Source organism: Protobothrops mucrosquamatus, unplaced genomic scaffold, assembly GCF_001527695.2.
Source record: "Protobothrops mucrosquamatus isolate PMUCROS unplaced genomic scaffold, P.Mucros_1.0 scaffold_133, whole genome shotgun sequence".
Taxonomy (NCBI): domain Eukaryota; kingdom Metazoa; phylum Chordata; class Lepidosauria; order Squamata; family Viperidae; genus Protobothrops; species Protobothrops mucrosquamatus.
In genome coordinates, this window is record NW_015386209.1 from 769,206 (window position 1) to 797,178 (window position 27,973).

General features: G+C 41.3%; 2 protein-coding genes across 2 annotated transcripts in view; one reads left to right on the forward strand and one right to left on the reverse strand.

Annotated features, from left to right (window-relative positions):
- Positions 1–1,382: 1,382 nt before the first annotated feature.
- Positions 1,383–12,245, reverse strand: POLH (DNA polymerase eta). Its single transcript, XM_015818029.1, has 10 exons — positions 12,016–12,245; positions 10,767–10,901; positions 9,875–10,092; positions 8,921–9,090; positions 7,091–7,194; positions 6,699–6,818; positions 5,516–5,639; positions 4,129–4,194; positions 3,332–3,501; positions 1,383–2,819 (listed from the first exon to the last, which is right to left on the reverse strand). Exons 1-10 carry the CDS (start codon positions 12,150–12,152, stop codon positions 2,021–2,023), a joined length of 2,043 nt encoding a protein of 680 aa, XP_015673515.1. The 5' UTR covers positions 12,153–12,245; the 3' UTR covers positions 1,383–2,020.
- A 1,521-nt stretch (positions 12,246–13,766) lies between these two features.
- Positions 13,767–27,973, forward strand: part of XPO5 (exportin 5) — a 43,821-nt gene continuing 29,614 nt past the window's right edge. The window contains exons 1-14 of the mRNA XM_015818040.1: positions 13,767–13,871; positions 14,803–14,924; positions 15,627–15,699; positions 16,175–16,312; positions 16,740–16,922; positions 17,945–17,971; positions 18,676–18,861; positions 21,078–21,154; positions 22,520–22,619; positions 23,084–23,167; positions 23,503–23,628; positions 23,885–23,975; positions 24,394–24,522; positions 25,350–25,465. Coding sequence (XP_015673526.1) covers positions 13,767–13,871; positions 14,803–14,924; positions 15,627–15,699; positions 16,175–16,312; positions 16,740–16,922; positions 17,945–17,971; positions 18,676–18,861; positions 21,078–21,154; positions 22,520–22,619; positions 23,084–23,167; positions 23,503–23,628; positions 23,885–23,975; positions 24,394–24,522; positions 25,350–25,465 — 1,557 coding nt within the window. The remainder of the gene's footprint in view (positions 13,872–14,802; positions 14,925–15,626; positions 15,700–16,174; positions 16,313–16,739; positions 16,923–17,944; positions 17,972–18,675; positions 18,862–21,077; positions 21,155–22,519; positions 22,620–23,083; positions 23,168–23,502; positions 23,629–23,884; positions 23,976–24,393; positions 24,523–25,349; positions 25,466–27,973) is intronic.

Here is a 27,973-nt window from a genome sequence, read left to right on the forward strand (position 1 = left end):
ATTCTAGTTGATTAGCATCTTCTATGTTATAGTGTAGGCCAGCGGTTCTCAACCTATGGGTCGCGACCCCATTTGGGGTCAATCGACCATTTCACGGGGGTCGCCAAGCAAGGCTGTCCGCCATTTTTTTCCCCTTTTCCGGTGGGCGCCTTACGTCCCTTGAGCTGGGCCAGCTGGTGGTCGGCCTGCTCCGTCTCTGCCGCTTGCCAGCTACCCCTCGGCTGGTGCAGGGGGCGGAACCACGCATGCACGGCACTCCCGGGCAGGGAAAGTCCTCGACTTACGACCGGTTGGGTAGTCCTCGACTTACGACGGGTTTAGTCCTTGACTTACGACCGGTTGGGGGTCGCGGCATTAAAAAGGTTGAGAACCACTGGCGTAGGCCTTTCTGTAGAATATTGTGTTCTGTGGTAAATAGTGAGCGACTGGACATGTTGACCACACATTTGGACTCTGGTGCCTCTTTGATTCGAGGGTTTCGTTTGAGTAGTTTGGTTGGTAATTTCATTTTCCTTTTTCTGGTGTGTCTCTGGGAAGTAGTCTTGATGGTGGTTGTCAGCCCTTCAATATGCTCTGATGTAATGATGTGTTCTAGTTGTTCCTTGATGTTTTCCATGGTGTGCTGGTATTTGTTTAGTCTGAGATGTGCATCTGTGTTCATGAGCCCTATCATTTTTCGCCCACTTCCTTGTGCTATTTTACATCCAGCTGTGCAGTTTATTAGAAGCTTGTATTTGACACTAGTGGGCAGGGTATGCTGTTGTAGGGCCTTCGTGCAAGAATAGCTTTTCCTTGGTGGAAATGTGCCTGCATGCAAATTTCTTCCAACTGCATGTTTTCTGAGGTGCTTGATACCCATCTGTGGTACCGATAGAACAGAATATTTGTAGCTGAGGGTTGAACTGTGGAGTCTTTGGTACTCTCTGAATTTTCTTGCAGACGTTTCATTACCAGAGTAGGTAATATAATCAGTGCTAGTAGGGACTGGATTTGCTCTGATTTTATATACTAGTAACTTACCCTGTCAGTGTTGATGGGATTGGTCTTAGTGCCCTCTTCATTGGGCTGTTGTTTACTGTTTGGCTTTGAAGAATGGTTTCTTGCAAAAAATAAAGGACATTGGAGTTGGGCAGTTAATAAATTCAAATAAATAAATAAATAAATTTTTTCTCTTGAGATGGTGCATCATGTTGCACACACACACAAAAAATCCTACTTACATTATGGTTTAGCATTTTGGAACCATAAGGCCTATGACTTAGCATAAGATAGTTTCATTTACTAAAAAGAATGCTTGACCTAAAGAGCATTAATAAACCTACTCCCAGAAGAAACACTTTTGTTACTGAGAAAGGCTTAGAACCAAACAAATAAAAATAGAAAACTATATTACAGGCTTTTTACACAACTCTAGAAAAAGAAGCATTCAAATTATATGGAAAAGTTCTTACAAAATAAAAAAACCCACAAGAGATTGAACACTGAGATGTTGTTCTCCAAAGGTTCTGGATTCCCCAATGCTATCAATCCAGCTAGCAGAGCCAGCAGGGAAGAGTGATAGAAGTTGAAATCCACCATCTGGGAAATCTAGATTTTTCTCCTGTCTTAAAATCAAATCCAAAGTTCAGTGCTGTCTAATATCGAGGTTTATGATCTTCACTCCTTGTAATCTTGACTGTAATCTAGATCTTAGAACCGCTACCTGAATACAAGACTTCTGAAATAAGCAAATCTTCTACACGACACAACGTTAGTAAATGAATTCTTACAGAGCTCCATTTTAAAACTAGTCATGGGACAACTACAGAACTATTAGCAGAACACAATCTCATCACCATGCTGTCCACTGTCATCTTGTCCATAAAGTAACAGAAGGACCTGCAGATAGCATACCTTTGATTATAGATTTTTATCCCCATTCATTAACTCCCCAAAATATTAAATTTTAAGGAATAATTTATTAGGATTAGTTGATTAGGAAAAGTACATTTTCTAAGTCACCAGTTACTCAAGTCAGCAACTATGGTGGCAATGGTTTAAAAAAGAAATCTAGAGTCCTACTTCCATCTTGCTTTGGCCGTTTGGCACTGGTGGTTCTCTGCTCCCTTGATTTATTTTTCTCCTTCACTGGAGTAGCAAGAGATTCAACGGATCTGAAGGAACTAGACCCCGAGAAAGAATTCTGCAGTTCTACAGCAAAGTGGTAATCTAAGTGTTCGGTGAACTCCCACACTGCCACTTTTTGGTTACATTTCTCACACAGCAAGCAGTCATCTACTGAGGAAGGATCAGCCAAACACACGGCTCCTTCTTGGGAAAGTCCAGGAGCAGTCTGCACTTTTTCTTCTTTAAACGAATCAGGAAGCATTTTCATTTCTGAAGATGCTACATAACCTTCCCCGGTCAACGTGGTCTCTAGCAAAGATTGCTCTATCAACGGCTGTTTCTGCATCATGTTTGGGTTGCTTAGTTCCATTAAGCCTTCTGAAACTTGGTTGCCGATGTGACAACTCTTGGTCTCCGTAGCTGGTGGTACTATCGTATCACTTACGTCAGGAACAAAACACCCAGCGGTAGCCTGGGCTTGTTTTCTTTTTTCTGCCCTTTGAAAGAGCATTTGAATAGCATTAACTGCCTTCTTGCTGGTCTCCTTTTTGGGACTTCCAAGGAACTTTGCATTCATACCTTCTTTAATGGTGGTGGTGTGCTGAGTACATTGGCTATGATTAGTCAGGAAGGAAGTAATGTCCACAGACAATACTGCAGAAACCTCAGAAAACTTGCTTGTACAGAGCTGAAGAAGTGTAACAGGAGGAGACCTAATGACAGAAGCAAATCATCAAACATTTCAAAATAAAAGCACTCTCAAAACTAAACTGGACTATAATTTTCCAGTAATTTGAATTCACTAAGCACGGAAGAATCTGTCCCAAGATTATTCTTTCCGTTTACTCTTTCTTCTAGGACTTCCTTTCAAGATTTTTCTTTCTTTAGTTCAAAACTAAAGCAAGATGCACAGCTGACTTCTGATAACTAGCATTCCAAATTTTGCTCTGCCCCATTTTTAACACAAACTTTGCTACTCACACTATACCACCAGCTTCTTTGCCAACATCTTGCACAGAATCTTCTAATGTGTTTTGGTTGAAGAGCCAGTATATGTTTGGTAACCCTTATTTTTCAAACAAAAAAGTTCCTACTCATCTCATTCTATTACAGTATATTTCATTTCCTAATCTTACTGCACATGACAAAACTTAAGCAGAAAGGATAGGAACATTTTTCCCCTCCAAAGAAGCTTATTCTTAAATTAAAGAAATAAAATTCTTACCATGTCGCTTGCTGGCCTGCTGCTGTGTTACAGTTCTGGATTAGTGCAAAGGCATCTCTGCTAATTTTTTGAGCATCATACTGGGATAAGGCACAGCAGCGCGTTAAATTGGTATGTTTACCACCCTGCATATGGATGCCAACACTCAATTGTTTAGCTACCCGGTTGTTCTGTGGAAAAAATCAATAAAATAAATGATGGAAATAGATCCATAAAAGACCATAACAAGAGTTATTTGAAAAATGAAGCCCCTGAAATTTTTCATCACTGAAGATATAGCCAACAGAAAATGGTTAACTTTATCCCAGTAGTCCTAAGACTTTTACAGTTTGTGGCTGTAGCCCCTCCCAACTCAGTTATATTTTCCTTTCTTCCATCTGGGCCAAAAGACAGTAGAATGCAGCCATTAATGAATGGATTAATTGAATTAAGAAATAGACAATGAATTAAGAAACAGGAAACTCTGAGCTAATGCAATGGAACAAAGACTGTAGAAAAAAAATGGCCTCAGCATGCTTTTTAGATGGTCGTATTTCTTTTTTCCAAGTTTTTGTTCCCCTCTTGCCCATTCCACTGATTTTTTTCACCATTTTCACTCTTCAGAGCAGACATCCATTTATCACCAGAAATTCTACTCAAGATCATGGTAGTCAATTGTGCAGCAGAACACTTGTAAGAAAGCCCTGAATTAAACAAACCTCATCAATAGCAACAGCTGTTCTCCCATGCTTGTTCTATACACACACACACACACACACACACACACACACACACTGGTTAGATAACATGATGCCTACCTGGTCTCTGTCCTTATTCAATCTCTCTTCCAGCTCCAAGGCCAACTGCAAGAGCCAATACTGCACCTTCAGACAAGCATTACAATACAGTTACAATCCGAAGACTATGGTTAGTATGCTACTAACTTAAATCAAAAGAAAATCTTGCTTTCTTCAACTTTCAGATTCCTGTACCCTCAAAATCAAAACCAGATCTATGCGTACATAGATTCATAACAACAATACAAAATCAATACCATATAATCTATGCAGTTGGGAAAGTACCAAAATAAAATGCAGAATGACTTTCTGCTTATTGTCCAAGAAATCTATAATCCAAATTACTTCAATATATTATAAGAGCTACAGGGTATTCCCACTAATGGAACTCTCAAAGGAAGTTTTCCAACAGCCTCTTTATTGATTGTTGAAGATCTAAGTGCAATGATGCAAAGGTGAAGATCTTATGCCCCATTCTCCAACAGCAAATCATATTTACCCCTGCACTACGGTAGTAGAAGAGCTATTTGTTATTCTGAGTTGACCTTCTATGTCAGTGGTTCTCAACCTGTGGGTCGCGACCCCTTTGGGGGTCGAATGACCCTTTCACAGGGGTCGCCTAAGACCATCGGAAAACACTTATTTCCGATGGTCTTAGGAACCGAGACACCGCTCCTCTATCCGTCTCTGCACGGCTTCGAGCTGGGGGCCATTGCAGCGCCGGATTCGTTTCTGTCGAGCATCTCCTAAGGGAGGCTGCGCTGCTTCGCGGCCCTTTCCGTGGAGGAGGCTGAACTAAGCTCTGCTGGTGCTGTCGCCCTCTTGGCTCTCTCTCTCTCTCTCTCTCTCTCTCTCTCTCTCTCTCTCTCTCCCCCCCCCTCTCCCTGCCTGGGCGCTTCTCCAAGCAGGCTGGGCGGAGCCGGCAGAGCGGCCTTCCTGCCCCCCCTCCCCGGCCAGCTGGAGCCGGGCAGGCCGGCGACCTTCGGAAGTGAAGCACGGACAGGTGAGGCGCGCTGAGCCCCGGGCGTGGCGGGTGAGTGGGCGGCGTCAGTGCGCGCTTGGAGAGCCCTTAGGGTTGGGGGTCACCACAACATGAGGAACTGTATTAAAGGGTCGCGGCATTAGGAAGGTTGAGAACCACTGTTCTATGTCTACCTCTTTAATACTAATTTGAGTATGGGCCTCCCTAAAATGGGAGGATAATAGGACACACTGCAGATAATGAGAAGGCAGCTGGTTGGCTCTGAATATTTCTATATAGTTTGCACTAGAATTAAGGAGTATAATGAAGGGCAGTTATTTTGGAATTCTGAATGAATAAGTCTATACAAATTTTGCCAAAATGTATTCCAATTGGCTCAAGACCTGCCAGTCCAAAGCACATGCTATTCTCTCTGCACATTTTTACCTGCTTCTGAGTAACCAATGCTGTTTTTCCAGGGAAATTCTTACTGCAACCAATGGACTTTGGCAATTGTCTAGCTTTCACAGGCTCATAGTCAATTCCTCTGCATAGTTCATATAACCAGGATCTGTAAATCATACATAGAACTTCAAGTAAATAATTCTTCTAAGTTTGTGACTAATCGTTGATTTATGTTGCTATTTGTTTAATTATCCAAAATATTTGGAAGTTACATCAATTTAAAATAAAGGATTCCAAAATCCTTTGGAACAGGCCCTTGCCACGAAGGTTGTACCATTTATATATTTCCATTAAAGCCACATTTTGCTCAGTAGGTTCCAAAGTTCACCAACTAGGTGCAAAATAATGGTTCAAAAAGGCAGATACAGAATTAAGGAACAAGGAGTCTCTGACACAGGACTTAGTTTTCAGTATCCAAATAGATTATGTGTACTGTACCTACATTTTTACACCCACAAATCTACCGTTTCTCCTACTGTTGAAACACTGCGAATCATAAACTCTTTTTTTGTGGAGTATTACAAACCAAAAGTAACACTGGCCACCCAAAGATCCACCTGTCCATGTGTTTTACATTACTATGACATATTCCCATTTACATTTGTTGTATCTTAAGACATCTATGAATTCTATGCTGAGCTCAGTGAAGTAAAAAACAGGAGATATCATGTAAAAACATTAAAAGATGAGTCCAAGAGATCAATACTTGTGGCTGAAGGGAAGTTGGGAATATAATCCAATAAATTGCTGTTATTAGCTGGAAAGCTATTACAGGAAGATTTCATTTGGCACTCATTCATTTAATATCCCACTTGTCAATCCAAACAGCATTCCAAGGGGTTAGAATAGCCCCACATTGTATCAACTAGTCTTATGTTTTATTTGTTATCATATTTGGCTGATATTTTTTTTAACTAAAAACTCCTCATTTCAAAATAGAACATATTTCATACAACACTGCATTTGTTTTTCATTGCTTCCCACTTATTTTCCTTTGGAATAAGTGAATAAGCAAAAGAAAACATAAGAACACACCGATTCAGATTCTCAGCAGAACTAGCCTACTTTCTATACACTCCATTCCAAGTTAAGTACTACACAGCCTTTACTGTATAAACACACACAAAAAATACATAGAATCGAAAATTTCAAAAAAGGGACTTGCCCAGTTTTCTCTCCAAAATGTGTGTGAAGCTGTGATTCACTGAACTGGATCAGCTCTCCCATATACTGCACTCCGAGACATTCAGTAATAGAAGCACCTAGTTTCCCTCCAAGGTTGCGACTATAGGAGAAAAAGAAGCCAATTGGATGGAGAATGGAAAGTACTAGATCTGGGTACCAACCAACAAAAGTATTCAGGTAATCACCCAAAGAGCGAAGGACTGTAGGATTTGCGCTATTTGACGAATGGCTAAAGCATATTGACAGAATCGGTAATGAATAAGTAGCTTCTGCCTATACTAGTAGGAAGCAAGCACAAATATGCCCAAGCAGTAACATGCAGGAGAAAAGCATCACTTGGAAATTCATGGCTATATCCTCAGTTTTACGTACATGTTGCTGATTGGCATCTTGCTAAAGAGTTGAGGAACAGCCACCTGTGATACCAGAGTCTGTCGATTTGGTTTGTTGAGGCCACAGGCCAGTTTTGCTAATACCTGAAATGAACCAAATGGCTAGTTTACCAACAGTGGCTTTTCAATTTCCCGAATTCAAATTTTAGAAGAAATCAAAATATAGGACATAGGGCAAAATATAACTACTCAAAATTATACAAAGATAGAGGGTCACTGTATTGTGGAATTTCAAGGATACAGTGACACATTTAACTTATTTAACCAAAAGAAAATAATATCTGGTCAAACATATAAGTTCTCCTATGTTTTCCCTCATTTTTATTCTTATCTGTTATTTGCATTTAATTCATTCTATGGCCAAAACTCCCAATATAATTGTGTTTATTCTTAATACCAGGATCTATAAAATTACAAAAAAACATTTAAAGCAAACTTGGAAAGAATGATCTGTTCACAAGCAGAGCTTTCTATAGAATTCTGGAAAGTACTGCATTAGCTTCAACTTGGGCTACTTGCTTTTTGATCCAGGATAGAATTGCCCCACTTTGTGGGTATTCATTCCACTTTGTCCTGAAAGCCTTTGACGGTTAAGTGGAGCAAGACTAAGCCTGAGCAGGTAGCAGACTTAGAATGTCCACCTCCTGGGGGAAGCCACTTCAGGGTTGAATAAGCTGCATTATTTTTTGTTATAAGAGTTTATGAGATTCCTGCAAATATATAAGGGGAAGGATAGGTGGCTCCAGTTAGGTGGGCAGATGGAAGTGTGTTTCAGGGAAAATAACAGGTCAGGTTATGAAGAAAAGAGAGGAGATAACTTGTGCCAGTTCCTTCCTCCTCTTGTTACCTAAATAGACTGTGGTAATCATGTTGGCTTTTACCCTATGGCCTACAGATGTTGTTGCTAAATGCCAAGTCTCACCCTCGATTTGACGATGGATGAAGAGGCTGACCTGGAGTATAACTGAACCCTGAATCAAATACTATATATATATATATATATATATATATATACACACACATACATACATACATACATACATACATATATATACATACATACATACATATATATACTCTCTCTCTCTCTCTCTCTCTCTCTCTCTCTCTCTCTCTCTCTCTCTCTCTCTCTCTCTCTCTCTCTCTCTCTCTCCTTCAACTCCCACAATTCCTGAGTCAGCATGGCTAGTTCAGGAATTCTGGGTATTGAAGTCCACAAGTCATAAAAGAGCCAAGGTTCCCTACCCCTGGTCTAGGACATCTCAACATTCAAGCCACAACTGCTTTGGCTGAGACTTTATGGCCTCGTGGCAACCACAGGCCTGTCATAACTTATTACGGATGAAAGACGTGCCAGGTTACACTCTGTAATTGTTTTTTCTAATGGGCAGAAGGACGGTGGCCAGAAATTGTGGGACTTTATGTCTGTTCCCTTGTTACGGGCAAACCATTTCCCATGAGATTAGACTTGTAGCAACTATTTCTCTTCCTACAGGTGGAGGAAGAGCACCCAACCCACTCTAGGTGGTACATATCTCAGCTGAGAGCAGTTAGGCAAATAAGAAGGCGACTCATCTGGAAACTGACTCACTATAAGCATCTTTTAGGACATAACAACCCCAAAATAAATTTTACTCCACCGTAGCATCTCCTCAGTATTATCCAGCAGATCTTTCCCAAGTGCTTCAAGGCCTTCCTTTCTTCTTTCTCTTTTATATTTCCTCCATTCATTGGATACAGATTTTGACATAGACCAATGAAGACTTGTATATGTTGAGTGAGTTCAACATTAGAAAACAAGCAGCCATACCTTATTGTGAGAAATTCCAACAGAACATTGAAATCCAGTGACAGACTCCACAGCAGCCCTCATTTCTTCCATAATCATTGCCCCTACTGTCAGCTGCAATTCTGGATTGCTGGGATCTCCACAAGGCAATGACTTGAGCCACTGGGACACACCACGTTGCCTTATCTCCTCTAAAAAGGAACATAAACCGATTCAAAGCAAGCATCTTGCTAGATTGTTAACCACTTATAACCATATTCATTAATGAACCACATATCAATATACCAATAAGCTGTTTTTAGCATCTAATGCCATTCATTATATAATGCTATGCTACAGTGATAATATATATAACCTCACACAATGCATTTATGTGACTGGAGCATGTGAGACCCATTCAAAGCAGACCAAAAAGCATAAAGATTTGCTCAGGAAGACTTCAGTTTATACAACATGTAAAAAATCATAATAAAAGTTTGAGGAACATACACCATGGTTCCTAAAAAAACAGATGTGAGAAAAGTCCCAGTGTTGGACCAAACAAGCCTTGCTAGAATGTATACATATGTAAAAGGGACTACTGTCCTAGAGAGTCAGCACACAGAATGAGCACTTTGTGTTGGTATTCTATTTTGATTTTTCTGAAACCCAAACATATCACAGTGAACTAAACTTTTAAGTGAGAAAAGCCTGCATGAATGAATCTTTTAGTTCCAAAAGTAAACAAGAAATGTGGGAAACCAGTCTCTGGTTCCCTATACTTTAGTTTAGATAAAAAGAATAAGTAGCACTGAAAGTTTTTCTAGCTTCAATGTGACAATCTCAACTCATCCCTAATAGCAATATCACAGAAGATCAAGTGAATGCGGTTGGGGGAGAGAATCCAATCTGCTTGCAAATGCTATTCAATTTGCATAACTGGATAATGGAGTCTCCCTCCCCTCTCTCTCTCACACACACACACAAACACATTACCTTTGTTGTCCGTATTTTCTTCTTCTTCAAGGCTGTTTGGGAATCCTTGAATATATGTAGTTCCCAACTGCTCTGCTGAAATAGGTTGATCCTTCATCTTCTGCAGCCTTTCCTGTATAGTTTGAGTTAAGTCCAGATAAGCTTCATCAATGCTGGCACGTTCAATCACAGCAAAGCGTGACATCACTTCCATCACCTCTATGCTGGCTTCTCTGTATCTACATAAAGACACCAAAAAAAATTGATATTTCTGTTTATCCTACCCTTTCCATCTCAGGAATCTAATAAAAATCTAGCCATCAAAGTGATGGGTCTGTAGCATTATTTTTTTCATAGCACCATGTAGAGTTTGACAACTTACATGAGAATCCCTTAATCACCTTTTTTGTTTTTGTATAGCTTCAAAACCTCTGAAATTATACATCCATCCAAATTCAGCCATAAACTATTTTTGATGATCATAGCTCTATGATTTTTAGCAGAAAGTAATAAAATGAATAGAAAATGAGATATGCAAAGTTTCAGGCTTTAAATGTTTTAAAAAATGAGGTAAAATCCTGTCCCGTTCCCCACACATACACATACATGCAAAAATTCCTTTAATTCATTCCTAGTGCTACTATTACATCACTGTCCTAAATACTGTTACCATATTATATTTTTTTAAAGATGAATAGACTGAAATACTGCATCCAGTTTTTTAAGAAGCAGCATAACATATTTCTTTAAACTGTTTGGAAAACAAATATAAGTTCCAAAAGCAGAAAATTCACCAAAAAGTAGCTGTGATTAAAAATCATCCTGAGTCATTTTTTTTGTTTCAGATGGTTTTCCAATTACTTAAGGGGAAAAAACAAGAGAAATTGTAAAAGGCTATCAACCCCAGGTTTACCTGGTGAGATCTGCTTTGCCACGCGCCTCTGGTACTCTAGCCAACTGGAGATCTGGGCACAATTTCTTGGCATCAGCAGCCCACATGTTTCTTTTAACCCCCAAAGCACGTGCTTCATAGCTCACAGCAATTATCCTGAGTTCCATGAAGGGAAAATATATTAGACATTACATGAAGGACAAAATGATCAAAAATTTTCCAGTTTAGCATTAGATAAGAGAACTTACAATATCACCTACAGATTGAATACAACTGAGGATTTTCTTCTTAAATCATAAAATATTTTAGGCATTTTGAGGTAATATTCATGCCTACAACATTTAGAATATACTGAGAAACTAAGGAGCCTGTGGGAATTGACAGCTGCTGAATCACTGCAGGTACCACAGTGCTAGCGGTTTTATTTCCAAGTTAAAAATACATATTTTGGCCAAGGCTGAGCAAAAATTATCCTATTCAAGGATTCTAGAGTTCTGTGTATAAAACACAAAAGGACCAGAGAACTGTTAAGGAAGCCAGTTTGAGAGACAGCTGATATTGAAATGAGGAAACTACCAAAGCAGGTCCAGAAATAAGACCACATATACATGTAAAATCCATTTTTTTTCCTGCTATGGTTTATGAATCCACATTATTTAATCTAGATATGTATGCAAAGCAAAACACTGAATGCAAAACACTATTTACGTACAATATTTATGTGCTGTAAATAAAATGCATAAGGAAGCCTTTTTTTGTGTGTGGTCTTGAATCAGCTTTTTGAATCGTGGACTAGTCTGGACTAGTCCCTGCAGTTTTCTTGGCAACATTTCGCAAATTCTGCCCTCCTTCCTAGACCTGAGAGAGAATGACAGGCGCAAGGTCACTCCGTCGCTTGTACCCTCATCACACCAAACTTGGGGGGGGGGGGGTGTAGAACTAGGTTAAAATCGTCTCCCCGAAGTCCCAGTGTCTTTTAACAATGTTAAAGTCCCAGTTAAGTTCCAGTTCTTTTAACAATGCCGGAAGAAGACATCACTCGTTTGTTTTCTGAAGTGAAGTCATTCCTTCGCCTCAATTATCTACCACTTCATTTCGTTCCCTCTACAACAGCGTTTCTCAACCTTGACCATTTTAAGGCATGTGGACTTCAACTCCCAGAATTCCACAGCCAGCAATGCTGGCTGTGGGATTCTGGGAGTTGAAGTCCACATGCCTTAAAATGGTCAAGGTTGAGAAACACTGCTCTACAAGAAGAAGAGCTTCCTACCCGCCACCTTTCCAGGTCTTATACTGCACCACGACACACGGCTTTCCATGCAGACGGGGATCCAGGCGTCGCTCCACCTGTATGTAGAAGCAGTCCATATCCGCCAAAGCCACCACTCGCTCCTGCCCCCGAACCATCGCGGTCCGCTGACGGCCACCAACCAGGATTAAACCGAGGCCAAAAGAGAATTCCGCTATAAACTCCCTGCCCGAGTTACGTTCCCGCCATCTTGAAGGATTAAAGAAATAAAAATCCCTCCCTGCACGGTTTCTAACTTCCGCCCCAAAACACAAGGCACCTTGGGAAACGTAGTTTAAAAAGAAACACACCCGTAAAAGTATTTTCCTTCGAATGCAGCTCGACTTTTCACGCTTTTATGGACAGATCCGTTTTTTTCTTCTGAGTATGAAAACTATTTGCCTTTTGCCTTCTCTGGGGTTTTTCTCCCCCCCCCCCCGATTTCCCACATTACCCTATGTGAGACAAAAGCCGGGTTGGTCTATGTTGGCCTGTTAACTGAGCCGCTCATTTAGTTAAAAAGTGTAAGTTTTAATGATCTGCAGCTCTCTTCATCAGAAGCACAGGGTGCGAGACCGATGTAGGATTCAAATTGGGGCAAGTCAGGGAGGGGAAAACAGGTTGGTGTAAAGGTTGTTGATGAAAGAGCTGCAGATCACAAAATCGTATGCCAGTCATAAGATAACAACCTAGTCCAGGGGTAGGCAACCTTGGCTCTTTTATGACTCGTGGACTTCAACTCCCAGAATTCCTGAGCCAGCTGTGCTGTCTTGTCTGGCTCAGGAATTCTGGGAGTTGAAGTCCACGAGTCATAAAAGAGCCAAGGTTGACTACCCCTGGACTAGGTTGTTATCTTTATAGGCAGGTATCTTGACTTATGACTGGCATACGATTTTGTGATCTGCAGCTCCTTTCATCAACAACCTTTTCACCAACTTGTTTTCCCCTTCCTGACTTGCCCCAATTTGAATCCTACATCGGTCTCTGACCTAGTCAGTCCCTGCTCGTTTGCCTGTGGTCTGCCTAGCAGTTCGCTTTCCTCTGAAGATGCCAAAAAAAAACCCGTTAGGAACTCTTATTGTCTAAATTAAGATCACTAAACCCTGAAGTACAACACTAACCAAAAGCTAACACCATTTCATAAAATGATTTGGTCAAAAAAGGTGGTACCCAGACCGTTTGGTAGCCTAAGAAGCTTAAGAAACGTGAGTTTTATGACTCCTGGACAGTGTTGAGGACAATTATTCCTGCATCCGGCCCCCATTCACCCATGAAACTAAATCTGAAACTCAACCCTGTCAAGCTTAGGTCCATTTTTTTAAAGCTGAAAGTCCTTTCACCCATTTCTGAGCATTCCCTGTTGCAGATCGGCCTTTGTGGAATGACCTTTCTCTGAAGAAAGGGAAAAACCAAACATTTGGAGGGGGGGGGAGAAAGAAAAATCTGAAAGAACCGAAGTCCCGCCTCCAATAAGGAAAACCAGGCATTCCACTCTTCGAACTCTATATGCGTACCATAGAGTTGTCCAGCTTGTCCGGCCGCCGTTCTTTGAAGATCAGCTGATCTCCCGCACATGCGCGCTGCGACTTTTCTCTCCGCGGACCCGGCACGGTGTTGCTTCTTGGCTTTCCCCCCCCCCCGTGCTTGGTTGCCGTGGGCAACGGCACCTTTCTTCCTCCTGTTCCCCCCCACCCCCCCCCTCCCCCCCCACCGATTCTTGCTTCCAGGCCACAATGTCGTGGGACCCCGTGAACACGCTCTGCGAGCAACTGGTGAAGGCGGTGACGGCGATGATGGACCCGGCCTCCACGCAGCGCTACCGTTTAGAGGCCCTCAAGGTATCGTGGCGGCGGCGGCGGCGGCGGGAACGCCCCTTCGAGCATGCACGCAACGAACGGCCCGAAAGGAAACTCGCTGTAGGGGGAGGCTGGGACGGAAGCGCATGGCCGCCGCCGGCATTTCCTGCTGGCCTTTTTTTTTACTGTTCCTCGTCTGGTCACCCTTTCGGGATGGAGAAGACGGAAACTCCCTTTGCCTCTTCGGCTTTATTGATGCCTTTGGGCCTGGGGTAGGCAACCTTGGCTCTTTTATGACTCGTGGACTTCAACTCCCAGAATTCCTGAGCCAGCGTGGCTGGCTCAGGAATTCTGGGAGTTGAAGTCCACGAGTCATAAAAGAGCCAAGGTTGCCTACCCCTGCTTTGGGCCCTCGACGCTTCTTGGGCGCACATTCCCGCCCCGCCGTCCCGATCGGTCGGCTGCCCGTGCCTTGTCCATGTGCGCCGCTTATTCTGAGATAAAAGTATTATTTAAAATCCTTCCTGCTACAGGTGGTAGGTCCTCGACTTAACGACCACAATTGAGCCCGACGTGTCCGTTGTTAATTGAGGCATTTGTCCAGTGAGATTTGCCCCGCTTTACGGCCTTGCTTGCTGCAGTTGTTAAGCGCTACAGTTGTTAAGTGAATTGCGGAAGCTGATAAGCTAGTAACCTGGTTGTTAAGGGAATCTGGTTCCCCCATTGACTTTGCTTGTCAGAAGGTCGCAAATGGTGATCACGTGGCCTTGGGGTAGTATCCTGAAAGTTGTATCCAGAGTGTGATATACATCACTTGCTGGTATGCAGTATAATACCATACGCTACCATGTTTTCAAAACAATATAGTAGGAATTGTTTCAAATAATACTTTATCTCAGAATTCGGTTCGTAATTAACTTGGTGGACAAATTATGCACTTGTCTGCTTCAAATAAATTCTTATTCCTTTTCAGTTTTGCGAAGAATTTAAAGAAAAAAGTCCAGTTTGTGTTCCTTGCGGATTGAAATTAGCAGAAAAATCCCAGACTGCTATTGTCAGGCATTTTGGGCTTCAGATCTTGGAGCATGTGGTGAAGTAAGATTTTTTTAGTTCCACCAAGTGGTGTAATATTGCAATTTCCCAGATGTTTTTTAGCTTGAAGTTAGACTTGCAACAATCTTATAATATAGCAATAGATGCAATCATATTGTTATAATATCATTATAATAGTTTAGAGTTTATAACAAAGGCGACCTGGTGGGCAATTCCTAGAAGGAATTGATACTCAGTATTTTGGTGTTAATGAAATAGCTTGCACACACTTGCTATAGGACACAATCCCTACCTTTCTCTGTAGTATTCACCCACCCTCCAGCTTGCTTATTAGCCTCCCCCCCCATGCCTCCCCCCCCCCAGGATTTGTGACTTCCAGTTGGCATTCTCATTGACTTTGCTTGTGGGAAGGCAGCAGGAGGTCACAGTTACGTGAGATCCTTGCTTAACAACAGCAATGAAGATTGCTAGGATTGTCACTACTATACTCATACTAATACTCACGTGGTCACATGATATAGCAGTTTATGACTGCATTGCTTAGCAAGACCCAGTTATTGTTGTTAAATGGGAACTGCCTTTAATTCTTTTAAAGATTATACTGCTTTTGCTTTTATACGGGAAAGTTGAGCTGGATAGGACAACTTGAGAACAGAATATCTCTCTTATATTACCATGTTATGAAAGTTTACTTATTATTAATCAACATAACAGAGATTTGATGTCTGTGTTTTTTGGGGTTAGATTTCGATGGAATACTATGGGTCGACTTGAGAAAGTCTTTTTGAAGAACAATGTCATGGCACTAATATCCAATGTAAGTCTCGCTACTTCTTGAACGTAAGCTGCTAAATTTTATTTTAATGGTACAGTATTTTTCACAAAAATAAGGTGTTATTGTTTAAATCATTCCTTAGTTATAGACTCTATAATTCGTGATGAAAAGCTGCACGTCAGCTATAAAAGCAAGGAATAAAACTTGTCTCTATGATATTGTTCATACATGTAGTAAAGCAGTTTTTTGTATAAACAATACAGTATGAGACTGGGCTTTTACATTTCTCTGGATATAAATTGTCACATTTAATATAGAAATAATCAAAACATTGTTTTTATAGTTATCCTACTTAAAGTATTCCAAACTCTATTAGACTAGGATTGTGTGCTTACTTGATTTAATTTAAAGGGTTCTTTAAAAATTTATACTGTATTTCTAAAGATAGGTCTGTGAGTATTGAATAATATAATAGTCCTGTCTTCCATCTTGTAATCTTTCAATGTTTCATTAACAGGGTACCCAGAATATTTTAGAAGAAGAAAGTCACATTAAGGATGTTCTCTCTCGCATTGTGGTAGAGATGATTAAACGTGAATGGCCACAGCATTGGCCTGATATGCTGAAGGAACTGGACACGCTGTCTGAAGAAGGGGTAGGACGTCCTACAGTGATATTGCTCTACCTTTTTTGGACTTGTTTTTGTAGATTGGCCACACTTACAGGGCATGAGTACAATTTTATGATTTTGGGTGAGGTCACGTCAAACAATAAATTTCTAAAAGCTAAAATATGAAAAATACAGATCTCATGTGAGAAGATCGATCTTGTAAAAATTATATCCATTTCTAATATTAATTTTCATTATCCCTTAATAATGATAGTCAATAGTATAAGTTGGGAGTGCTGTGAGCGCTATGGAGGCTCCAATTCTCTCTGGGAGATAATTGTACTTGAGGTTATTGCATCTGGTTATGTGCCCGGTCCTTCAGCATAATCCATAGTCATCCTCTGGAAACTAAATGTTATTCCTATGGTAATGAGAATTGTTTCCTTTTGGTTTGCTTTGCTTTTCATTCTAGGAAACCCAGACAGAGTTAGTGATGTTCATACTTCTGCGCCTGGCAGAAGACGTGGTTACTTTCCAGACATTGCCAGCCCAACGACGACGGGATATTCAGCAAACTCTTTCCCAAAATATGGAGAAAATTTTCAGTTTCCTGCTAAATACACTACAGCAAAATGTTAATAAATACAGATGTGCGGTAAGAGGCCCCCATTGGTTAATAAGAACTACATAGTCTCAGATGTCAGGAATGACAAAAAAAATGAGAACATCATTGATACAGTTAGCTCCTTATGTGAAGTAGAGTCAAAAGAATTTGATCCTTGTGGCAGAAAACATCCCCTGGCTTTTGAAGTAAAATTGATTTATAGAGACTCAAGAATTATAGCAAATCCACAGAGACTATGTTTTCATGTGTAGCTTATTGCTTTTATTTTAAATAAATTTAAAATAAATCCTGCAATAAACCAGTAAATGTTGAAAATTGGACGTTATGTACAAAAAGGGACTAACCAGCCTTAATTCATGGCATGTTTGGAATGAAAGGGTTGATTGTTAATGGTGCTGCATTAACAGTGTTTGAACCTGAGCAACAGAAACTTCTTCAGATTATGTATTGCAAATGGTATAGGTTCTCTTATAGTGAAGTCTTCTTAATCATATATATATATTGTAAAAGAAGGGGATAAGGCACCAATTATCCAGAATATGTCCTAATCAAATTCAGTTGTTATTCTAAAACAGTAGTCTGGGTGTATAAGAACGAGATTCATCTTGTTGAATATTTTTATTTGTTTATCATTCATGGATTGCTCGGAGCAGTTTGTCATTTTGTAGAAGAACAATATGTGTAATTGGATTACTTATTATTTATACCAGTTGTTGGCTTTATGGAACTCTTTCTTAAAAATATGTTTATCTTGCCAATCGTGGATTTGCTTCCCTCGTGTATTACTGCATTATTAATGTAAAATGAGCAAAGTAATCCTTAACATTGTAGAACTGCAGATTCTGACAGAATTACTGTTTAAACCTCAAGACTAAAGATAAATAATCTTGTTGACTCATTTAAATATGCATTTGATTGCTAAAAATGGAAATAAAGCTTTAGAAACATCCTGCCGGTATGATTGTCTCCTATAAAAAGAGAATTTGCGGGTACTGTAATATTGAGGAACCAAACTATGTTTCAGTAAACCATTCACTTTTTTTCTTTTCCAGAAAATGGATGCAGCTCAAGAATCAAAAGTAAGTGAAACCAGGGTTAACAAATACAAACATTTCTCATGGTCCTGATGCTTAGGATATGGTCATTCTTTTCCAAACATCTGTTGCCATTAATGCTATTGGTTTTTTCTTCAATGTTTTGTTGATTAAATCCCCTCTTGATAAATTCTTACTACATATGCTATAATATAAAGGACAATGTTTATCAGAGATGATAACTTTGCTTGGGTACTGCTCCCACTGTATTTCCCCATATAGATCAGAATGGGCAATTTGGGGAAGCCACGAGCCACAATTGACACTTTGGAGGGATGTTGAAGGTTGCAAAGAGAGTGGTGCACCATACATGTGAATGTGGTAGAATATGGGAAGATAGTTTTAATAGTGATTTGCCTGTTTTGTGGTTTAGAGTAATGTTTCCTGTGTTCCCCATTTCAGAAAAGCAGAAAATCATAATTACATTTCTCAGCAGTCAGAAATGGGTTCCAGAAGAAAGAAGGGTCAGGATCTGTGGGTTGCCCAGCCTGATTTCCAGCATTTAAAGGAAATAATATTTTCAGATTAGCCCAGTACTTTCACAGGAACAAAAACATTAAAAGTTGACGTGAGGGAAATGCATTTAATACTTTCACTGTGTTTTAGTAATAGAATTAAGACTGTTAATAGATGACATATTAATAGATGTGTAGTTCTGTGGACTCTCAATTGCAGTTGTTTCCCTCTAGGCACAAGCAAATTGTCGAGTAGGAATTGCAGCACTCAATACTCTGGCTGGTTATATAGACTGGGTGGCTATGAACCATATCACAGCTGATAATTGCAAGCTACTGGAGATGCTGTGCTTGCTTTTGAATGAGCCAGAGCTTCAAATAGGAGCAGCGGAGTGCCTCTTGATTGTAGTCAGCAGAAAGGTGAGTTTTTCTTTTCTACCTTCTTCATAAGCATGTTTTGGGCATACACTACATTCATAGATATAGGACAAGATTGTGAAGTGGAAGACTGTAAAACAGGAGTCCTCAAACTACGGCCTGTGGGCCCCATTCGGCCCCCCATGCCTTTTATCCGACCCGCCTCAACCTCCCGGGCAAGCCGTCCAATTGTGAGGAGAGGGTAGGTGGATGGCAGTGAGAGCCCCAGCCAATGGCGGAACGGCGAGTTGGTGGGAGGAGATTTTTTTCCCCAGTTTCTCCCTCGTGCGCCTAAGCGCGTGCCCGCGCTTTGGCCACGCCCCCTTCCTCCCCTCTCGCCTCTTCGCGTTTTTACCTCAGGGCCGGGCTGAGAGGTTTAGGCCTCGCTTGCAGCCTCGGCCTTGCTTAGGGCAGCCAAGCCGGGCGATGATGACGCCACTGCTGCTGCTTCTTCTAAGGCGGGTCCCTCGCTAGGCGCTACGGAACACGAGCCCCAGCCTCCGCCGCTGCTGCCGCGTCGCCATGCTGGCCAAGAGGAAACTGGTGCCGCCGGCCCTCAACATCGTCCCCGCCGTCGCCGAAGGACCAAGCACCACCGGCGGCGGCAAGGGCGACGGCTCCGAGTGAGTGGGCTTGACCCTTGTGAGGGTCAGAGTGGGGCTGCTGGAGTTATGGGTTATGGGTCTGAGGGGAGCGGGCAAGGGGCGAGGTATTTGTGAGGGGCGGCTGGGGTGAACCAGAAAAAAGGAGGAGAATTTACTTCTGGAAGGTTATTTCGGGTTTGCGAGGGGTTGTGTGGAGCTGAGGCGATGAAAGGTCGGGGGAGCCACTGGGAGGGAGGATGCAGTCGGCCTTTGGAGGACCATCCCGATCCACGAACGGGGGGAGGGGTGCCGCGTCCAGGTGAAGCCCCGAGAGGTAGGTAAAGCCAGAGGCGGTGGAGCAGCTCAGAGGAACTGGGGGTTCCAGTGCTGATGGTTGAGAGAAACTTCATTGGCTTTTAGGGTCCAGGAAAGGGTGGAGGAAGGATAGGGGCGTTAGGATACGCCCTTTGGGAAAGAGGAATGAGGTCTTGCCAGGTAGGTTCTTCTGCCCTGAGACGGTCCGGAATGCCAATTAAGGAGAATATTTCTGGCTCAGGGTTAAAATGAAGGGTCCTTGGGGGGGGGGCTCTCTGAGGATGGTGGTTTTCTTGCAGATGTTTTAGGACCCAAAGTGGAATAATAAGTGAACTGATGATGTTACCTAGTTTGGGTCATGAGATGTCTACAAGAAAGCCACGAAGCTCAGAGAGGTCCAAGGAACCCACAATCACCCTCTTCTCTTCTTCTCCTCCTCCACTCCACAAACCCCATTCTCTTCTGGCACTGCTGATATTACCTAGTTTGGGTCATGAGATGCCTGCAAGAAATGCTGAATGGAAATGGCACCTTGCCTTTCTGACAGATGTAACAGAGTTACTCAGCCGTTTCAATGTGCAACTTCAAGGAAAGGGGAAATTCATCTGTGATATGCATTCACATGTGAAAGCATTTGAAGTAAAATTGGACATGCTCGTTAAACAAGTGAGGGTGGAAAACTTCTGCCATCTTCCCACAACTCAAAAACTATTTGTGGAAAAACCAACAGTTGCATTCCCAAACAAAACATGTGTGGATTCACTGGAAATGTCTATATTTTCTTCACTTAAAAACTCATTCAAATAATTAACCAATTCATTTTTCTTGTTTCATTTTTTTTTTCATTTTATACTTGATTTTACATTGTTCCATAATCATTATTTTTTTTTCAAACTATGGTCTGGCCCCCCCAACAGTCTGAGGGACAATGAACTGGCCCCCTGTTTAAAAAGTTTGAGGACCCCTGCTGTAAAAGTCCTTTCTTATCTATTATGAACTTCCTTCTGTTTGGTATTTTGGATTATTCCTCTGGCAGTTAGGGTAGAGGCTAGCAATTCAAGAGAATTTCTCCAAAATGATTGGTAATGTGCTGTTTCCAACCTTTGAGTGCTGGATGAACTTTACTGCTTCAATTTAATTTGCTGTTATTTATTGATGAACTGTTGCTAACATTTTAAATGAAGAAAAGGGGAAATATTGAATTAAATGTTCTGCTTTGAACACTCACTGAGAAGAAACATTCAGTGTAATATACTAGCTAACAAAACTTCCAGTGTTTCTGTATAACATGATGAATTTTTTATGTATTTTCTAAAATAGGGAAAACTGGAAGACCGCAAGCCCTTAATGGTTTTGTTTGGGGATGTTGCCATGCACTATATTCTCTCTGCTGCCCAGTAAGTACTATTCTCTGGTGTTGTAAATGCATGAGTGGTTATGTGCCATCAAGTAATTGTTGAATGATAGTGATTTTTTCCATGATGATCTGTCCCTGACCTGGGTTTTTAGGTCTTCCAACAATTGTGGTTGGAAGATATCAAATTACGCAGCAGTAAAATCAATTTTGTTAACAGGCCCCAGTTAATTAATGTGTGTGTGTGTGTGTGGGCATGGAAACTAAGCAGGGTTGGATCTGATTGTTATTGGGAGGAAATATCAGGAGAATAGAATAGATTGAGAAGTCAAAAACATATCCTAGAACAATGTAATGGCAAATCACTGTTGTCAAAATGTATGAATGTATCAGTGAAATCACGAAGAATCAACCTGAAGGGAAACTTTACATATTACTTTATAAGCAGTGTTATCTCATGTGTAAATGGTTCTTTTTTTTTTTTTTTCCAAAATTTTTTTTATTTATTTTTCCATCATAAAAAAACAATCATAAGTAATCACAATAAACAATCAAACCCCCCCCCACCCCACCCTGACTTCCCAAACCTAATCCCAGGATAATATTCATATAAAAGTAAACAAATACTAATATCTCTAACTCCACAAAATATCTTAATCTACCAAAAAGGATAGAAATAAACAATCTTAAAAAAACCTAAAAACCTAAATTATATTCTACCACACTATGTTTCTTTTGAATATAAACAATCCATCTTCTCCATATTGATAAAAATTGTTCATTTGAATGGTTCTTCAAGTAAGCCGAAATCTATGCCATTTCAGCAAGATACGAAACTTTCAATCTCCAGTCTCCCATCGTGGGCAGAATTGGGCTCTTCCAATTTTGGGCTATTAGCAATCTGGCAGCAGATAAACAATAAAGCATCAAATTTATTTCCTTTACATCTAAATCTTGCACAATACCTAGAAGAAACAACTGTGGAAGAAAAATAATCCTTTTTTTAAAAATCTGCTGTAAGTTCCACCATAATTGTATCCAAAAGGCCTTAATGACCTTACAAGTCCACCACATATGAAAAAAAGTTGCATCTGGATGACCACACCTCCAGCACTTGGATTCATAATTCGGATAAATACGAGACATAGTTGAAGGATCCAGGTGCCATCTGTAAAACATCTTATAAAAATTTTCGCGTAAATTTTGTGCTTGTGTAAACTTCACATTTCTCACCCAGATCAACTCCCAAGTGTCCATAGGTATTGTTTCTCCTATATTTTGAGCCCATTTAATCATACAGTCTTTAACTAGTTCAGTTTCTGAGTACAATTCTAATAAAACATGTGTAAATGGTTCTTAATTATGTGGTAGAACCTGCATAACTCCTGCTTTTTTCTTTATTTTTTAGGACTGCAGATGGTGAAGATTTAGTGGAAAAGCAATATGTTTTCTTGAAGAGACTTTGCCAAGTATTATGTTCCTTGGGCAGCCAACTGTGTGCATTAGTGGTGAGTGATAATGACAAAAATTATCTCCTCTTGCTTCTTACCAATCAGCCTGGTTTTCCAAAGGTAATTCTTTTGCCCAATTTGGGAATCAGTATGGATGATTGGCAGCCACCTGGTAACTGTCAAAAACTTACTGCATGTTCTGAGCTTCCTATGACAATCCCAGCACCTCTAAGAATTCCAATTTTAACACATCTGGAGGCATCAGGTTGGAGAAAGCTGGATTGGCATCTCCCCCACCCCCCCGTACTTAAGATTTATTCTCTCTGTTTTAAATATCAAGGAAGTGAGCAGGAAAGTAAAATGCTGCTCTTAATTGTATGGTGGAACACTCCAGACAGGAGTCTCCTGTCCACAGAAAAGCTTCATGCAGGAAGGAAGCTTTTCTGCTGGTAACAGGTAAAATCCTTGTCATCTGAACCATGTTAGGATCTAAGTTTGCATTGCTTCTCTTCTCTTAACAGGGCCCTGATTCTGATGTAGAAATACCTATCAACTTGGGGAAATACCTTGAGTCATTTCTAGCTTTCACCACCCATCCCAGTCAGGTAAATAGATAGGATTGAGGTGAAATACTTTCCAGTATTTAAGTGTAAAAATTAAATTAAAATACATGGTATGTATTTGTGATGACCTTATGAATTACAGATATTTTAAAATGGATTCATTATTCCTGTCTGAGATGAAGAAAGGCTTCTTAAGCCAAACCCACCATACTCAAATTCAGCTGCATTAGTCGGATTATTCAATTTATAATATATTGGGCTTTTGCCCTTTCTCTTCTGAGGCTCTGGTTGGGGACCCCCGATGCAGATTATATAGGAGTTCTAGTTTTATGATATAATCCCTATCTAATAGATTCTTTAACTTTTTATTTTCCTAGTTCTTACGTTCTTCTACTCAGATCACATGGGGTGCTCTTTTTCGGCACGAAGTCCTGTCACGTGATCCTGTATTGTTGGCTATTATCCCAAATTATCTGCGGGCATGCATGACTAATCTAGTGAAGGTATGTTAAAAGAGTGTAATAAGATGTAAATATGAATGTTTGGAAAAAGAATAAGCTTTCAGACTGAGTCAGCTATTTTCTGAACCTCTTTCCTAGCACGCTCTGATATGACTGGATGAAGGCAGAATACTTTCCAGTCAGTAAAATATGTTACATGTTCATTAATTTGTTTTATGATCATTCTCCAGAATCTTTTTTTTTGACAATAAATGTGCATAATGTTTTCACCTATCATCTCATCCTTCTCTTTTTATAGTTGGGATTTCCATCCAAGACAGACTGTCCTAGTTGTGAATATTCTCGTTTTGATTTTGACAGTGATGAAGACTTCAATTGCTTCTTCAATTGTAAGTTGCTGTTCCAGCAAAACCCAACTAAAAGATTGTCAATATATTTTGGTTTGAACAGCATTAACAGAATCTTCAGTACAAATAATTTCAGAGCAGAAAGCTATTGCAAAGTTCTGTTATGCCTTCTATTTAAATTTTCTTTAGAAAGTAGATATTTTCAAGTATATCTGAAAAATGTTTGGAGAAAAAATGAGTGTTCCTCCAGTGTATCCAATTTTATATTACCTACAGACTCTTGAGTTCACCAGCAGCATGTAATTCATCAGAAACTGGGATCAATCTGTAAACTTATTCAAGTTTCCTTTTGCAGGATGAACACTTCAGATTTCAGATTTTATATCCAAGTTGTTTACATGAGTAATTTTCAGTCATGCTAGCTGCAAGTCAGACTTTTATTGTTGTTTTTCCTTGCCAGCTTTCCGTGCACAACAGGGAGACGTGATAAGGATGGCATGTCGGCTAGACCCTCATACTGGCTTCCAGATGGCTGGGGAATGGCTGAAATACCAGTTGTCCCTTCCTGTTGATACTGGAACTGTGAATTGTAAGTTTCTTTAACAGGAGGGGAAATGCTCAGTATTCAACAGTGGTGCACAACGTGGTTTTCTTTGCTTGGCTCTAGCAGTTTCTCTTGAGTTTTCCAAGTTAAACTTTCCATTAAGATGGAAATATGATGATCACTTTGTTGCTGTTGTTAGTTGCGAAGTTGTGTTCGATCCATCGCGACCCCATGGACAACGTTCCTCTAGGCCTTCCTGTCCTCTACCATCTTCTGGAGTCCATTTAAACTCACGCCTACTGCTTCAATTACTCCATCCAGCCACCTCATTGTCTGTCGTCCCCTTCTTCTATTGCCCTCAATCTTTCCCAGCATTAGGCCCTTCTCCAGTGAGTCCTTCCTTCTCATTAGGTGGCCAAAGTACTTGAGTTTCAACTTCAGGATCTGGTCTTCTAAAGAGCAGTCAGGGTTGATCTCCTCTAGGACTGACCGGTTTGATTGCCTTGCAGTCCAGGGGACTCGCAGGAGTCTTCTCCAGCACCATAGTTCAAAGGCCTCAATTCTTTGGCGCTCAGCCTTTCTTATGGTCCAACTTTCACAGCCATACATTGCAACTGGGAAAACCATGGCCTTGACTATACGCACTGTACTTTTGTTGGCAGGGTGATGTCTCTGCAATCCATACATCTCTCCAATTAATCATAATGTCACAATTACTGCTTTTTATACTGAAAGCAGCTTTCCAGCAAAACATATTTTTATTATAACTGCATTCATTGTGACATTTTGTTTATGGCAATAAATTCTTGTTGAAAGCAGAGTCTGATACTGTGAATGTTCTAAAGTTTTCTTAATTTTGTCTTCCTTGATAGCTAAAACAAATGAAAGATCCTACTCCATTTTTTCTCCTTCCTTTGTGCATTGGGATGCTATGACCTTTTTCTTAGAAAGCATCATTAGCCCGATGTTCCGAACCATGGATAAAGAAGTAGGTGGCCCAGATTTTTGTCTTGTTTCAGTTATCCTTGACATAATGTGACTTATGTTGCCTCTTGAGAAGCATTCTGAGGGATACAAGCCTGTTTAGATTATATTTAGACTATATTATTTATAACATTTCTCCTTGGGAAAATTTTAATTTTTAAAATATTTCAAGCTTGTTGTGTTAATGACATTGTGGAGTCCTTAGTGCTCTCTCAGCTTGGTTGTTTGCTTGTAGACATCATCATAGGGCTGGTGAATGTTGGCTTTGTTCCCTATTTATATACAGAAGCTTGCCTTGCCAGTGTTGCTGGGGAGGTGGTTTTATTCCCTTGGTAATTCCTTAATTAGGGCAGGGCTTTTCAACCAGTGGTACGGGTACCACCTGTGGTACATTGGCACCTGGCAGGTGGTACGCGACCATCCTAGAAAAATGGTAGTGGGGAGGGGAATGAGCTGAACCGGTGGCAGCACCGCACAAGCCTGAGCGAAAGATGGCTGGAGCTGCAGGGCTGTCAGGGCTCAGCGGAAGTGCCAGGATCAATGCTGCTTTCCAGCTGATCGGCGCTTCTTCGGGGCTGTCAGGGCTCAATGGAAGCGGCAGGATCAGCGCCAGGCTCCAGCTGGAGCTCGGCGCTCATCCTGGTGCTTCTGCTGAGCCCTGAAGAAGCACCAATCAACTGGAAAGCAGCACTGATCCTGGTGCTTCTGCTGAGCCCAGAAGAAGCACCGATCAGCTGGAATGTTGCAGCATCCCCAGGGTCTTGTGATTTACATTCAGATGCTTGGCAACTGATTCATATTTATGACGGTCACAGTGTCCCAGGGTCATGTGAAGTGACCAAAACCTGCTGCAACCAGCCAGCAGACGGGGGGGAATAAAAACCAAACACCCCCACCCCACCCCTGCTATTTTCTTTTTTGGTCATCAAATTTTTGACACCTTGCTAGGCAACTGGTGGTACTTGGATATTGCCATATCCTAAAAGTGGTACAATGGGTGAAAAGGTTGAAAAGCCCTGAATTAGGGCATTGTTTTCTGCTTGATTGTTTTTTTGGTGTTAATCCCTGCTTATCTGGGTTTTGGTTGCTGGAGAAGATGTGTTCTTTTCGTTTCCTTCTTAGCCTTTTTATTGAATGGTGCATAAATGTGGTTTATCTCTATGTGTCCATTGTTGGCTTAGTCATCTCATGACCTGTATGTATCTTTTGATGGCTCACACATATAGAGATAAACCAACAACAGAGTTAATCCAGGTAAACAAGGATTAACACCAGAAAAACAGTGCACTGCACCAGATCTTCACATACCCTTGTGCACCTTCCTCAGCACCCACTGAAAGCCTTGCACCACACTGGATCCTTGCATCCTCTCTCCTGCTCTACAGCAGCCTCCCCAAGCCTTGCTACGCTCTTGTCATGCCACACTGGACTTCACATACCCTTCTCCATCCTCCCCCTATCTGCTTGCCAGCCCACTTGCAAGCTGCCTAGGGCTTGCACCTTCCTGCCGGCTTCCCCACTGATTTGGGTTGTTGGAAGCCAGTGGGAAATTTTCAATGAAGTCCTTGCTTAGTGACCCACAAGCCTTGCTTAACCACAGCAACGGGCTTCCGGGATTACTGTTGCTAAGTGGTGCGGTCACATGATACTGCATTTTACATCCACATTGTTTAGAGACGGAAATTCCAGTCCCAATTACCAATGTTAACTGAGGATTATTTGTGGTTGAAAAAATGGGATGCAGCTTACCAAGACGAATGTGCACTTTTGAATTCCTGAAATTATTTTCAAGTTTTCTGAAAACTATTTCCTGTAATATTTCAGCTGCTATAAGGCGGGCATAACAACAGTGCAATTCAAGGACCGTATGTGGCATACCAGTATCTTTTTTGTGCCCCCCCCCAGAGCCTCATTACATAGATGTGGCCAACAAACAAACTTCTGCCTGTTTTGAAGAATTCTGGGTGCCTTAAACCAGGGCTTTTCAACCAGTGGCACGGGTACCACCTGTGGTACATTGGCACCTGGCAGGTGGTACGTGACCATCCTAGAAAAGTGGTAGCAAGAGAGGGGAATGAACTGAACCATTGGCAGCACCACACAAGCCTGAGCGGGAGATGGTGGAGCTGCAGGGCTGTCAGGGCTCAGTGGAAGCACCAGGATCAGTGCCAGGCTCCAGCTGGAGCTCGGTGCTGATCCTGGCGCTTCTGCTGAGCCCAGAAGAAACGCCAATCAGCTGGAATGTTGCAGCATCTCCAGGTTTGTGATTTACATTCAGATACTTGGCAACTGATTCATATTTATGATGGTCACAGTGTCCCAGGGTCATATGAAGTGACCAAAACCTGCTGCAACCACCCAGCAGACGGGGGGAATAAAAACCAAATACCCCCCCACCCCATCCCCGCTGCCAATCCTCAACAGAAATGCTCACAACAATGAAAACCTCGGACAGGAGGAAGAGCACCGCCGGGTGGGCAGGCAGGTGTCTTGCTCGGCTGTGGCTTGGGGG